The sequence below is a fragment of the Megascapheus bottae genome, chromosome 6 (assembly GCF_031878675.1).
Source record: "Megascapheus bottae isolate mThoBot1 chromosome 6, mThoBot2.hap1, whole genome shotgun sequence".
In the NCBI taxonomy this organism is placed as follows: Eukaryota; Metazoa; Chordata; class Mammalia; order Rodentia; family Geomyidae; genus Megascapheus; species Megascapheus bottae.
The window spans coordinates 80163319-80177678 of NC_143514.1; the positions used below are offsets into that span (position 1 = coordinate 80163319).

The window sequence follows — 14360 nt, forward strand, 5'->3', positions numbered from 1 at the left end:
ACACAGGGATGCAGAACTCCTAGCACCAGGCTTAATGCCTGGCTGTGAGAGGCCTCAGCTCCTAGGCCCTGGACTAGGCTCTGTGTCTCAGACCCAGGGCCAGCCAGTCTCTGGCATCTCCCATAAGGCTTCCAGAGAGCAGTGGAGGCTCTTGGGGTCACATAGCACTTGTAGAATCAAAGAGAGGTTCAGATGGCTCTTCTGGTCAGCTGTGCAGGGCTGGTTCTATCTGATGGCTCCCTGGGGATGGACAGGGGACTTGGGGTGTGAAGGTCGCATAGGAAAAGTGGGTCCAGGATGTTGGGATGGTGAGCACATGTAGATACCAGGCCTCCCTCCTTCCTCTCTCTTTCCCTCTCTCTCCCCCCACCATTCTTGCTCGTGCCAGTTCTAGGGCTTGAACTTTTAGGATCTGAGCACTATCCCTTAGCATTTTCACTTATGGCTGGTGTTCTATCATGTGAACCACAGATCTACTACAGGCTTTTTGCTGGTTCCTTGGAGATAAAGAGATTCATGGACTTTCTAGCCCAGGTTGGGCTTCTGACCGTGATCCTTAGGTCTCAGTTTCCTGAGTAGCTAGGATTAAGGTGGTGCTGGTCTTCAGATTCTTCTTCGTCTCCTCCGCCTTGTCTCCCCACCCCTGATGCTGGGGGAGAAGCTTCAAATGGAAGATTTCCAGGCCTTGCAGGAGTAGCCAGCATACGTCTTTGTCCTGGGTCAGCACTATCAACATCTGGGTACCATGAGGACCAGCACTGGCATGCCATGCTTTTCTGGGGTCTGTCGGAGCTGGGCTTGTCCTTCCTGAGCCCAGCCCAGCTTCAGGGGAGCAGGATTCCCCCACGTTTGCAGTGGGGAAGGGCCCTGACCTCCTGGGCTTCCTTGGCTCGGTTCTGCAGCCAGGATTTGCACCTGACAGATGCTTGAGAGAGCAGCACTTTGCTGACAAAATGAAACCCAGCCCAACAGCCATCAACCACGGCCGCCCAGCCCGAGCTAGGGCGGTGCTGGGGCCAGCAGGAGGCTGCTGAGCCTGGAACCAGCACAGGACGGGAGGCGGGGCCAGCTTGGCCTGCATGGCCTCTATCCCGCTGTCCCTCCTGTCTGCGGCCGGCACACACTTTGTCCAGGCCAGTTCTCCATCTGGCGGACGCTGACTTGTCTTTCTGAGCCTCACTTTTCTCCTCGGATGGACCTGCCAGCCTTTGCCCTGATTGTCACGGCTGAGGCTGGTGAGGACGGAGGAGGAATAGGGATGGGTGTGAGTACTGGAAAATTGAGTTCCATGAGCGCTCGAGTGATCTGACTGGGGCTGCATGGTTGAATAGGAGGCCCATGGGAATGGCGGGGGCCCCGCCCCCCAAAGCTACTCACACATGGGTTTCAGCTGTCCAATGAGCTCCTCCTTCGTCCACTTCGCCCACTCCTTCTTGTCTGTGTTGATGGAGCAGAGGATGGGACCGCAAGGCTTGCCGCAGTCCTCGATGGCCGGCACGTTCAGGTAGTGGACCAGCACGATGTCCGGGTTCTGTGGGGGAGAAGGCACGGTGAGGCCCAGGGGTCCTTGGAGGCCAGGGATTTCTGCTCCAGCCCCCCAAACCCCAAGAGCATGCAGGGCCTGTGCCCCCACACGAGGCTGGCCCAGCCTTGTCACTCAGGACTCCAGGAAGCTGGTGACCCTGCGAGGGTCCCTGTGGGAGTGTGAGTCTCTGGTCTTACTCACCAAGTGTCCCCAGGGCAAGTATCCTGGGGACCAAATCACCCCAGCTGAGAGCCACAAGCTCATCTAGTAGGTGACAGGTGTGCCACCAAGGCCCCATTCATCCCTAAGGCAGAATTGTATTTCCTGCCCAGAGACCCAGATGCCACCCATGGCCAACATGTCCTCTCCAGCCCTTGTGCTTTCTGCAGCACAGGAACTCTGCAAGCCTCTCTGGAGCCTGAGAATGGGAAGAGAGCAGGATGCTGGTAGCTCATGCTGTAATCCAGGCTCCACAGGAGGCTGAGCTTAGCGTGTCACAGCTTGAAGCCAGCCCGCACTGACAAGTCCATGAGAGTCTTATCTCCAATTAATGACCATAAATCCAGAAGTGGAGGTGTGGCTCAAATGGTAGAGCGCCTGTGCTCCCTATTCCAAGGACCTGAGTTGAAGCCCAAGTACCAGCATCAAACGACGAAAAAAAGCAACAGTGACTCAAGTGGTTCCACTGGCCAGCGCCTCATCCCATCTGACTCAGTCCAGAAGGCTCTCTGCCCCTTCCTGCCCACCCGTGGTCTGTGGTGGGAAGGAGTCAAGGGGACTTTTCTGGACAGTGGCTTTGGGGCAAGGAGGACGGCTCCCTGTGTTCCTGAAGCCCTCTGGAAGGCGAGGCTTTTTATTTGGTGGCATCAGGCCTGATGAATTTGTTAAAAAACAACAGTCATGTCACGTCACAGACCCATGACAATAAATCTGTTCAACACTGCATCTAAGCAGAAAGACATTATTTCCCTTGCCTTTGTTTGTTTGTTTACTTGTCTTACTTAGTGTTTTTGGGAGTACTGAGGTTTAAGCTCAGGCCTCACACCTGCTAGGCCTTGATATACTGAGTCCCACCCTTAGCCACGTGTGCTTTAGTTACCTCTCACTTTTCTCACCCAGGAAGGCTAGACAGCGATCCTCCTGCTTCATATTTTCTGCATAAGCCCGGATGACAGGCGCACACCACCATATACCCAACTTTATTCCACGAGCTTGGGGAGGGTTCTTGCTATCTTCTCTGCTCAGGCTGGCCTTGAATCATGATCCTTCTGATCTCTGCCTCTAGGGTTACAGGCATCAGCCACCAGAGCTTGGGTTTTGGTCTCTTTATGAGGAAATCAAATGCAACATGTGAAGACATTGCAAGGATCTAGGGAAGAAGTCCGTGTGTGTGTGTGTGTGTGTGTGTGTGTGTGTGTGTGTGTGTGTGGTGTGAAGGACCTTCTGTGTCTCAGCTCCTCTGATTCTCCTGAGCTTGGATTCTGGGATGAGCCACCCTCAGCAGTTGGGGAGCTGGTCTCTAGCTGCTTTTTTGGCTGGGATCAGAACAAGAGTCATAAATGAATATGCGAATCGATCAGCTCATTAATAAATAAAGACTCGAGACTGTACCATGATTAGAGTGAGAAGGTAGACTGGCATAATTTTAAAAGATTTCCAATAAGGGTTGAAACATGGTTGTTGTTTTTTTTTTTCCCCACTTGCCAACGCTCAGTTAACCAGGAAATTAAATCAGCACAAACAGGAGCCTTCTTGTTCACGGCAGCTTTTCTGGATTGTGGTAATCACGCTCTTTAATAATAATGATAATCCCTGACTGCAGCGCGACACTTTATTCTTCTCAGACCACTTTCCAGCCATTATCTCACTGTGCCCCAAGCTAGCCGGGGAGGTGGGCAGGGCGGGGTAGGGAGGGGCAGGGCAGGCACCCTCCATCTGGCTTGCCCAGAGCTGGGTGCCAGGCAAGGAGTAGACGTGGGATAGATGCCAGATTCAAGTCCTGCCAAGACAGCTGGTGGGCTCTTTTTGCTTGGCATCTCTAGCCCACTTGAACCTTGCAATATGCCCAAGAGGGTGATGGGGAGGGAAGCCTGGCTGCCCACCCATGAAGCATGGCATAAGCCAGGGGAGACAGGGGGAACCCCTGTGCCGCTCCCAAGTCTTAGCCCTGTGCATCATCTTCTGGGGCTGGGACTTGGTGCTCCTGTCTGGGCCTGGGCCTGGCTCGAGTGCCCATCAGCTTCTGAGGAAGCCTAGCAAGGATCAGAGGGCTTCAAGGACCAGCAAACTACCTCGGGAATCCTCCGGCCCAGCCTCTGGAGCAGGAGGAGATGGTACCAGGAAGATGGAAGACTGCATCCCCCGTCCCCTCCTCCTCCAGCCTTGCTGAGAAGAGCCAGAGCTGCCCATGGAGGCAAAGAACTGGAGTCTCACAGCCTGCAGGTGGAGTTCTCATTTCCAGAAGCTGAGATCTGTCTGCCAGGCCCATTTTCCATCTGTATAACCAGTTCCCACCTGTTCTTGGAGGACGGCACCAGCACACCTCCCCCCCACCCCTTCCCTCCCTTCCAGGAAGCCTCCCCTGGCTTCACCTCCCACTTCTCCTGGGCAGGTGGTGATCTGCCACAGCTCCCTGATCCCCACTGTGTGCGGGCCCCCTCCTTGGTGGGCACTGAGCTTCGTCTCTGTCTCTGTTGTCTCTCTCTCTTTCCATCCTGCCTTGGTGACCTCATCCAGCATCCTGGCCTTGTGCCCATAGATCTGGATAGCTAGATCTGAGAACTCCAGCCATTTATCTCTAGCCTGCCTCTGCTTTGTTCTGGTTCTGGTTCATCTGCCTGCCTGTGGACAGCTTCCAAAACCCAAACTAAAAACAAACAAATTCACTAGACACCATGTTGAAAAGGATCCACACAACATGTGTGTGGGGCTGGGAGGGAAAAAATGGGAGAGAGAGAGGGAAGGCGTGACATTGTCCAAAAAGAAGTGATTGACTTATGGAACTGTAACCCATCTGTACATCACATTTAAATCAACAATAAAAATTAAATAAGAAACCCCATGAATAGAAGTTAAAAAACAAACAAAAATCCCTCCAGACAAAGCCCTCCCAGTCTGACCAGGCCTGAGCACAACTCCCCTTGCACACCTGGTGGGTCCGGGTGGGGGAGGGGCGGCACCTGCTCACCCCTCCTGAAATCTGTATTCATCCTCCCTTCTTCCCTGCTTCCACCACCAAGTGCCCGCATTGTCAAGTCTGCCAGCCTGACTCACCCTCGAGGTCCTGTACCTGCACCACCAACGGCCCCACATGGAAGGAAACATTTCTTCTCTCCCCCAGTCCATTTGAACCCCAGGAAGTCTGAGCCAGTAACTTGGCAGGCTCCCTGGTCCTGAGAACAAATGCATGCTCATTTCCAGGTCTTGGGGAGACACACCTGTGGTTCTGACAACCCCGTCTCCTCTGCCTCACACTTCTGGCTCCTTTCCTGCTCTTGTTTCTAGCTGATAGGCCCTGTGGCTCACGAAGGTGTCCCTTTTAGGCAATGACACCTTCTTCCACAGGGCCCACTGGCCTGGCTCTGCCCCCCTGCTGGCTTTGTAGCCGCTGCCTCTCAGGTCTGCTCAGTCACTGCATAGGTTTGTCCTGTTTCCCCATCTGCAGGCAGGAGCCCTGTTGCTGGGACTCTGCCTGATCGCATAGGCACCCCAGGCCTAGGTTGGCACATGGCAGGTGAGCAATCTTATAATCCTAGCTACTCAGGAGGCTGAGCTCTGAGCACCAAGCTTTGAAGCCTACCTGTGCAGGAAGTCTGTGAGACTCTTATTTCCAATAAACCACTGAAAGATTGCGGAAGTGTGCTGTGGCTCAAGTGGTAGAGCTACAACCTTGAGTGAAAAAGCTCATGGACAGTCCCCAGGCCTTGAGTTCAAGACTGAGTACTGGTGCACACACACACACACACACACACACACACACACACACACACACACACACACACATACTATTCTAAAGAGAAGTGGGCCCAAGCTAAAGGGAACTTTATGACTTGGAGGGAGGGGAGCCAGGAGAGGGGGAAAATGGGAGGAGATAATACTGTTCAATAAGAAATGTACTCATTATCTCACTTATGAACTGTAACCCCTCTGTACATCATCTTGACAATTAAATAAAATTACATTATAAATAAAAGTTCAAAGGACTCCCAGAGCAGGACATATTAGAGCCTTGGTGGCTCTGTCTATGGGAGGTTTTCTTGGTGGGGTGAACATGGGCCAGTGCTACAAACCCATGCCACCATGAACCTGACATTCTCTGCAATGTGGTTTGGGAACCCTGATACGAGTTCAAAGCCAAAGGGAAGAGCATTCATTGGCTGGTCCTGGAATAGGGAGCCTCTCACCAGTTCCCAGAGTCTCTGGAGAGCTTGTTTCCACTGCCCAAGGATTGGCCCCAAGCTCCACAAATGGCTGACTTGAGGCTCTGGATGGGAGACTGGCTGCCTTCAGTCTCCCATCTGGCCTCTGAGCAAGTTCCTGTCTCTGCCACTGCACTGTCCCCATGGCTTTCCTCTTCTGAATGCCTGCCGCTCTGCCCTTCTTCGAGCCAGTGGTGTTCCCTTTCCAAAGGTGGGGGTTGGGTTTGAGAACACTGCAGGGGATGACTGCTTTGAGCCAATGTTCCCAGATCCATTGTTGACGAGACCAGGGCCAAGGCAAGCAGGCCAGGGACACCGCTTGCAGCTGTGTCTTGGGTGAATATGCAGTAGCTCCTGGCACAAATGCACCACATTTATAGACCCTCTTGCTGAAGTGAGCCCAGGGGCTGCGGCCTGGTGAGGAAGAACAGCAGGTGGAGGGGGGAGACTGGCCAGCTTCTCTCTGCCAGGCTGACTGCCGGCACCCTAGCAGAGCCCCCTGGCCAAGCAGGGCAGAACCTGGGCCTGCAGAGTTGTGCTACAGGTGGCTGGGGCCAGACAGAAGAGTCAGAGCTGAGGAGGGCAGCAGAGATGAGGGATGCCCAACGGCGTGTGTGTGTGTGTGTGTGTGTGTGTGTGTGTGTGTGTGTGTGTGTGTGTGTGTGTGCCGGCACTGGGACTTGGATTCAAGCTCTTGTACTCTGGTTTTGTGTTCAAGGCTGGTGTTCTACCACTTGAGCTACATCTCTACTTCCAGGTTTTTGGTGGTTCATCGGGGTCCCACGAACTTTCCCTGTTTCGAACCCAGATCTCCAGGTCTCAGATTCCTGAGTGGCTGTGACTACAGCTGTGAGCCACTGGCGCCTGGCACACAGCCTCGTCTGGCCACTCATCATCACATGGCCGTGAGTTCTCTGCCCACGCTTGGACCCAGACAGACCCCTTTCTGCAGAGTGGGCAGGACAACGAAGGGAGAAACAGTTAAAAATGCAAAAAGCTGGAGGTTCTGATAAAGAAAAATGCAGCCACAACATCTGTTTGACTCTTGTTTGCGGCTTCATCAACACTAAGTGGTCAATAAATCAGCCTGGCGTGGCGTTCCGTTTCTTCCGCGGCTCAGTCATTAATCTCGTGCCAGTTCTCATGAAAAATGAAGGAGAGGGGCTGTGTGATTGTGAAAATGTATACATTACCCAGAAAGTCATAATAGCATGTAATATGCCACCCACCTTCCCACTGCCACTGGAGGCCCTGGGGGCGGGGAGGCACGTGCGGATGGGTAAATCAGCATTGTGTGAACCACGGCTTCCTTGTCCCTGCGCTTTGCACACAGCGAGGACAGGATCCCTCCATGCAACAGTGCAGGGCTGGCAGGATTTATTAGGGAATGAATAAGTGATAGAACTTCCAGACAGCTCAGGGCTGTGTCACCGCCATGCAAGTCAGAGAGAAATCCTCCTGCCTTGCCCTACAGCCCGCTCCACTCCCGGGAAGCCTGCTGCTGCTCCTCTTTTCTCTGGGTGAAGGCCCGAGGCAGACACCGCTGGCCCCACCCAGAAGGTCACCTTGGCAGGGAGGTCACCGAGTGCTGCTGGGGTGACAGGAAGGAGCCAGCCCAGGGGGCTGAAGCTGAGACTTAGAGGACGGGAGGAAATGCAAGAACTCTTGTGTGCTGAGCGGGTGGCACCTGCTGCTCAGGTCCCCTCAGCTCTGCCAGCCCCTGCAAGCTTCCCTCCTCCCCACCACAGGTCGGAGATGCATCCTCAGGGCTGGCATGGTGAAGGGAGTTGCCACCAAATCATTTTTCCTCAGCGTGTGCCCGGTGCAGCAGGGCAGGGCTGCCCTTGGCTCCTGCAGGTGCCTCTGTCTTCCTCCATGGTGATTCTGGAGTTCGTCTTGGGCCAGGCCTCACGTGTGTTTCCTGGCTTAGGCCCCATCAATTGAGGATGTTGTGCCAGTGTCATCCCCAGCCACAGTATCAGAGGGACGGAGGCGCTCGGTGCTCAAGAGGAACAGGATTCAGAACCTCAGTCTCCTAACCTTCACTCCACCCTGATCCCAGGACACCCCTGAAGCTTGCCAGATGGTGGGAGGCAGGGATGTGCAATGTCTGGGGCAGTGGCAGCCTGGATAGCATCAGTACAGGACTGCAGACTCCTGCGCTGGTTTGCTCTAGGGCCAAGGCACAGACATCCCTGACCCATGTGGAGAGTTCCAAGTGTCAGGGATGCTGTGGGTGATTGGGGGAGGTGGGGGCAGCTACAGGGGAGCAGGACCCGGCACTCTTAGGTCCTTAAGTCTGGGGACAATTAAAGGAGGTGGGTGGAGGGGGCATAGGGGAGGGAAGGGGGGAGGGAGGGTGATGTGGGGAATAGGCTTTTTCTGGGAATCTAGGACCCCTCCCCTGCCAGGCCTTGGTCGGGGGGCTCAGGGCAATTCCTGACTAGAGGCCTGGGTGGGGTGGACGCTGGTGCCCTCAGCCAGCACGTCCTAGCCCGGAAGGGGGGATCCTGGGCCGGCTTGCCTGCCCCGCCTCCCGGGGAGGCTGGGAGACTTAATTAGTCAGTATGGGTAAAGTGGTCTGAAGATGAAAAACCCTGGGTAATTGCTGAGTGCTGCCGCTGTTGTTATTACACAATTACCAGAATTTTCCAGTCATGGGAATCTAGTTAAACAATTTCCACCTGATCGGGGGGTCTGGGAAGCAGGCTGGCGGCAGGCGGAGGAGCTGCGGCTGGGGCTGGGGTGGCCTCTGCCCACGTGATCTGAACATGACAGAGGAGAGGTACAGTAGTGCAGGCACCAGGCCTGCTCAGTGCTCAGCGGTGCATCCGGGAGAGTCTCGTGGCATGGCGCTCGGTGGGGGCGGCCACACAGCCCATTCCGGGCTGGCTCAGTGGAAGCCATGGGACCTCCCGTGGGCACAGGGCCTTGTGTATGGAAGATGGTCCTGAACAATCTGCAGAAGAGCGGCGCCATTTCATCCCCACGTTTGCAGATGACAGCGAACTTTGATGAGCCGTGAAGGCCGCTCCTGGGGTCGTTCTGGTGGGCAGAAGAGTGGCAGATGGGCCCTGGAGGGCCACGTGCACGCTTGGTTGGGATTGAAGGTTGAAGCCCTTGGCAGTGGAGGCGGGATCTCATGCGAGAGGGGCCCTATGGCTCCCACAAGCCCCTGCTTCAAAGTGGCTGCTGGGACCCTAAGAGCCTTGTCTGGGGAAGTAGGGTGATTGGGTGCCTGGAGTGAAAGGGTGCAGGGATGCGTGGCGGTGCCAGTGACATCAGGGGCACAGAGGGACACCTTTCTAGCAGAGCTCTGCTGGCTCACGCCTGCCATCCTTGCTACTCAGAAGGCTGAGATCTGTGGATCAAGGTTCAAAGCCAGCCCAGCCCAGGGTTATGTCCAATAACCCTTTGAGCTGTGACTCAGGTGATAGAGCTCCAGAGTGAAAAAGCTCAGGGACAGAATGCAGGGCCTGAGTTCAAATCCCAGTACTGGCATTGGTTTTCTCTTTCTCTAGCCAGAAAGACAGATTACGAGGGAATGGGACTCTCACCTTTTGGATCAGAGAAAAAGAGGAGAAGATGAACAGGCAAGTTTCCCCTCAGATCCCAGAATGCTAAGAAGTGCTTCTCTCTTGCCACCCCAGAGCTTCAGCGAGGTCATTTTAACACATACAAATTTACACATACAAGAACAATAAATAGAGGAGACACGTTACACGAAGCGAAGCATGAGCTGAAAAATACCAAGGGATTAAAACAAAAATGACACTAGTTCCTAGATACTAGCCTGCAAAGGATGCTGAGAGAAACCAGGCTATGGTCTCTCTCTGTCTCTCTCTCTCTCTCTTTCTCTGGGAGACACCATGGCATTCTGTGCCCACAGAGGGGCTGCCTGGGTCCAGAGGCACCAGGTGGGTGCTGGGTGTCTACCTGCCCACCCCTCCACTACTAGGGACTTAGCTTTCCAGGGATAAAGGTAGCATATGTCCTGCCGTTGGCAGAGTCAGACCTTCAATGTGGTTGCCGGTGTGTATCAGTTTGTTTCTTGCTCTCACCTTGAGCTAACTTTTGACTTATTAGAGATCACCACCGGAATAATTCCAGCCAGCCCTTGGGTAAGAAGCCATTCTTGGGGACACAGACAGCTTCTGCAGGGAGGGGGTCCTTCTGGAGTGTATGGAGGCTGGCCAAGCAGAGGACAATACAGCCGGGGGGCAGTCCAGAGGACTGTCGTCCTGAGCCTTCCCACCTCCTGGAGCAAAACTCAAGGGCTGCACAGCCTTCTCCCAGCCACAAAGAGGCCCTGCATGTGCTTATGCCCGGCCATGTCCTCACCTTCTTTCCCACTCTCCAAGGACGTCCCATCTCCTTCTGCTCTTGGCCTGGTGAGTCTGCCCAGAACCCTGCCCCATTAAGCAGGGAATCAACCCCTCCTGATGACAGTGACAGGGAAGAGCCAGCATGGTTGTCTAGGGAGCATGGGCATGCATGCTCTGGTGCCATCCTGTCCCTCTGCTCCCCAAGCAACACTGGAAGAAACCGGGTGTGGGCGCCATCCCTGCCACACTAGCCAGCCACGTCACCTGATGTGATTGTGGCCACCAGGCTGGGGGGAGGGGCGGGCAGCTGGACAAGGCACTGCAGCCAGCATCCTATGGATAAAGGAGTTCACAACCACCACTCCCCCCCGCAGTCCAGGGCAGCATAGGGCTTAGGCTGGCCAACTGGAGGCCTGTGTCTCTGGGCCAGGAAGAATCCTCGTCTACCAGAGCAGTCAGAGCAGAGCCCTGGACATGAGCTGGAGCCAGAGGCAGGGAGCCGAGCAGGGAAAGCTCTTTTCTGCTGGATTTGATGCTGGGAGAAGGAATAAAATGTCTACAGAAGGACATGAAGACAAAGGGGGGAGGGGTGGGAGCTGACACAGGGAGTCAGGTGGAGGGAGGGAGACGCCATACCTAGGGGCCATCCACTGCACCCCTGGATCCAGTCACACCCAAAGCCACAACCGCTCACGAACTTTTACGTTTAAGTCCATTTGAGCTGAACTTTCTGTGGCAGGCATCAAGAGCCCTAACTCTAAAAAACCAGATAAGATTGTGTGTGTGTGTGTGTGTGTGTGTGTGTGTGTGTGTGTGTGTGCGTGTGCACATGCATGTGTGTACCTGTACTAGAGCTTGAACTCAGGGCCTGGCACCATCACTTGTCTTTTAAAATCAAGGCTGCTGCTCTACTACTTGAGCCACACCTCCACTTTTTTTTTTCTGGTTAACTGGGCATAGGATTCTTTTGACTATATTTCCCCAAGCTGGCTTCCAATTGCAATCCTCAGATCTCAACCTCCTGAGTAGCTAAGATGACAGGCACACTGGTGCTGGGCAAGGCATTATTTGGGATCTATCTATCTATCTATCTATCTATCTATCTATCTATCTATCTATCTATCTATATTAGACCAAAGCACTCATAGGCCAAATTAGGCTCATGGACATTGAGGAAGCATTGTTATCTCCAGAGGGTGCACAAGCCGTTGCTGTCAGTTTGATGAGCTGACAGCAGCCATTCTTGTCTAACCGTGCAAACCAAGTTTCAAAGACCCTGGTTATCTTCAAAGCGCTGAAAGGAATGGAACTACCTGTCCTGAGAAAGAGTCTCAGGTCTGCGTGAGAGGTCGCCCTGCATGTCCTGGCCTGTGCTATGGGGTTCTCTTGGGCCATCAGGGTCACTTCTTGTCTGCATCTGGACAGCACAGGCAGCAAATGAACCCCAGGCCTCCCAAGCCTTTTCATTTCTAGTGCTTATAATTCATCCCCTTGCCTGGATGCTTTATGTGTTTTCACTTGTGCACAAAAAGCCCTCAAGGATCTTGCAAATCACCGGCCTCTACCTCTTAAAACTAAGAGGAATAAAACAGAGAGAATGCCAGGCCAAGCCCCCTCTCCCTCCCACTTCCTGCCTGGAAACAGGAAGTGGTGGCTGGTCCCACAGGAAGCTGTGGCTGGTCCTATGTTGCATAGGATAAGAAAGATGAGGTCAGGCAGCCCTACCTGCCCCTCCCGCTGCTGTCTTGCTAACCTCTCCCTCCTGACATTTAGGCTGCACTGTCTCTCCCTGCTTTGCAGGGAGGCTACACAGATGGGCAGAGCTTACTGGCATCTGCCCAGAGTAACAATCAATGGTTTCCTAGCCAATGTCCTCCTTTGTGCCTGACCTCGCACAGGCCCTTCGGTAAGAGACCCTCCCTTTTGTCTACAATCTTCCTGGTGGGATGGAAGCCAGAGCAGCTGTTCTGAGCAGGTTGGGGGACCTGGCCCACCTCCTACTACTCTGGAGGAGCACGGGCAGGGGGCTGGAGGGTGGGGGCCTCCCACAAAGCCCGAAGCTCTCCCTTGACTGACAAATGCATCTGCTGTTGGAGGCAGCCAAGGGTAAACCCTGGGCTCCAGCAACAACAGTTTTAGGATTCCTATGCTCTGGCAACTGTAACGGCGACGTGCCAGCCATTGTTTTAGCCAGAGTCATGATTAAATTGGGCTGTATGGTTTTATAACTGTGTTCCCAGCTCCCCTTTAATACCTTGCTAGGACAAGATAATGTGTAATCACAGAAATAACTGTAGCGTTCTCTATTTTATGTCTCGAAAGGGTGACCTGAGGAGGGGAAGTAGCTAATAAAGCCATGGCAGGGCAAAGTTTGGATTAGAAAATACTCCTTTTTTCTTTATGTTACTTTCTTTTAAACTCCCTCCTTGTAGTCTTCCTTTCTCCAGTGGCTCCTGGAGCTCGCTGCTAACCTGGAACCCTCTTTGGGTAATAACGGAACTGGAGCTGTGACGGCACAGGCGAGCCAGGCTGCAGCCCTGCCCAGAGCCCACGCAGTAGACGGAGTGCCAGCTTACGGCTAGCTCCCTGTCCCTGACACCAACACAGCTGAAAAACCTATCATGGTAGCACACACCCACAATCCCAGCTACTTAGGAGGCTGAGGTGCGGCGATAGTGAGGGCTGGCTAGCTGGGACAACTCTGTAAGAGCCTGGTGCAAAGAAAACACTTTGGCTTGGCACTCAAAGTGTTTATCCACCATGTGTGAGGCGCTGGGCTCAATCCCCAAAATGACAACAAAGACGCCTCTGCCCCAGAAAACCTTAACAGCCCCACACTAATTCCACTGGCTACAGCTGGCCGTGGGGCTGCTTTGATGCCAGCCTCTGCAGACAGCCAAGAGGGAGCCCCCGGTTTCCCCCAAATGTCCCCTGTTCTGGTCAGATGCTTTGGACACTGGTGGAGAAGGCACTGTGCCCTGCAGGGAGCTGCTGCCTCTCTGCCTCTCTTTAGATGTGAGCCCTGGCCTTCTCCAGCTTCCCCGGGCATTCCTGGGTCTCATGCTCACGGTGCAAGACCCTCATTCTCCAGAGGGGGCAGCATTGAGCCTTAGGGCCACCAGGCCCTGTGATGCCAGGCACTCAGGACGACAACACTCGTGCAGAGCTGAAGCCAGGAGAAGCAGCCAGGGAGGAGGAAGGGTCTTCTCTCTGGCCTGAAGGCCACTGATCTTTATGTCCAGCTTCTGGGCCCTGACCCTAACCCCAGCCTCCTGATTGGTCCCCAGACTTTTAGGCCAGGCCCTCCCACGGGACTCTCAGAGACACTGATGAGTCCAGACCTTCCCAGGGACCTTTCAAACGGCCCTGGGCTCTGCCCACTAGGGTCCCAGGTTCTGGACTCTTGGCACTTCTCATTACTGTGGAGGCCGGGCTCCATACTTATTGTTCTTACAGCCTCCTTATCTTCCACTAAGGAAAGCTTTTCTCTCCTGAGACCCCTGAAGCTGCCTGCTGTCCCCGGCCACAGCCAGCCTCCTCTCCCCCACCTGTGGGCTGCAATCTAAAGCTCTTCTCCAGACCCCAGGCTCCTCAAGAGCAGAAAGGCAGTCCACAAGCACTGTGGGCATAAGTGGCTGGCTGACCACACGCTGGTGTGGTGAGTGGAAGGCCCTGGGCTGGGCATTGCCTTTGGGGTAGAGAAAGGGCACCAGCCTGTTGGCAGCTCATGGACTTGCCATCCTCTCAGTGTCTCCTCCCCTCATCTCTTACCCCATGGCTGAGGCACAGAGATCAATGCTGCAAGGACCTTCTGAGGCAGTATAGATTAGAGAAGAGGCATGGTAAATGGCTGCCAGGAATTCAAAAACCTAAGCTTAACACACATGCAGGATGGATCCATCCATTTACTTCCCTTAAGATTAAGGGACCAATGAAAATGAGGCAGGATGGATTAGGGAAACTGAGGCCAGGTGAAGGCAACTCAGAAACAAGGTGAACATAAGAGAACCATCTTTGCTTTAAAGAGAGATAACAGGGTACATTCCCTTCCTCAAAAATTAGCATCTGTTGCCCGGCGCAGTGGCTCACTCC

At 54.2% G+C, this 14360-nt stretch overlaps 1 protein-coding gene across 15 annotated transcripts in view; it reads right to left on the reverse strand.

Annotated features, from left to right (window-relative positions):
- The window catches only part of Camta1 (calmodulin binding transcription activator 1), a 684963-nt gene that overhangs the window by 105223 nt on the left and 565380 nt on the right, over positions 1-14360 (reverse strand). For all 15 annotated transcript variants that reach the window (XM_090335924.1, XM_090335918.1, XM_090335932.1 and 12 more), the window contains one exon: positions 1378-1531. In XM_090335924.1, the coding sequence (XP_090192050.1) occupies positions 1378-1531 (154 nt within the window). The remainder of the gene's footprint in view (positions 1-1377; positions 1532-14360) is intronic.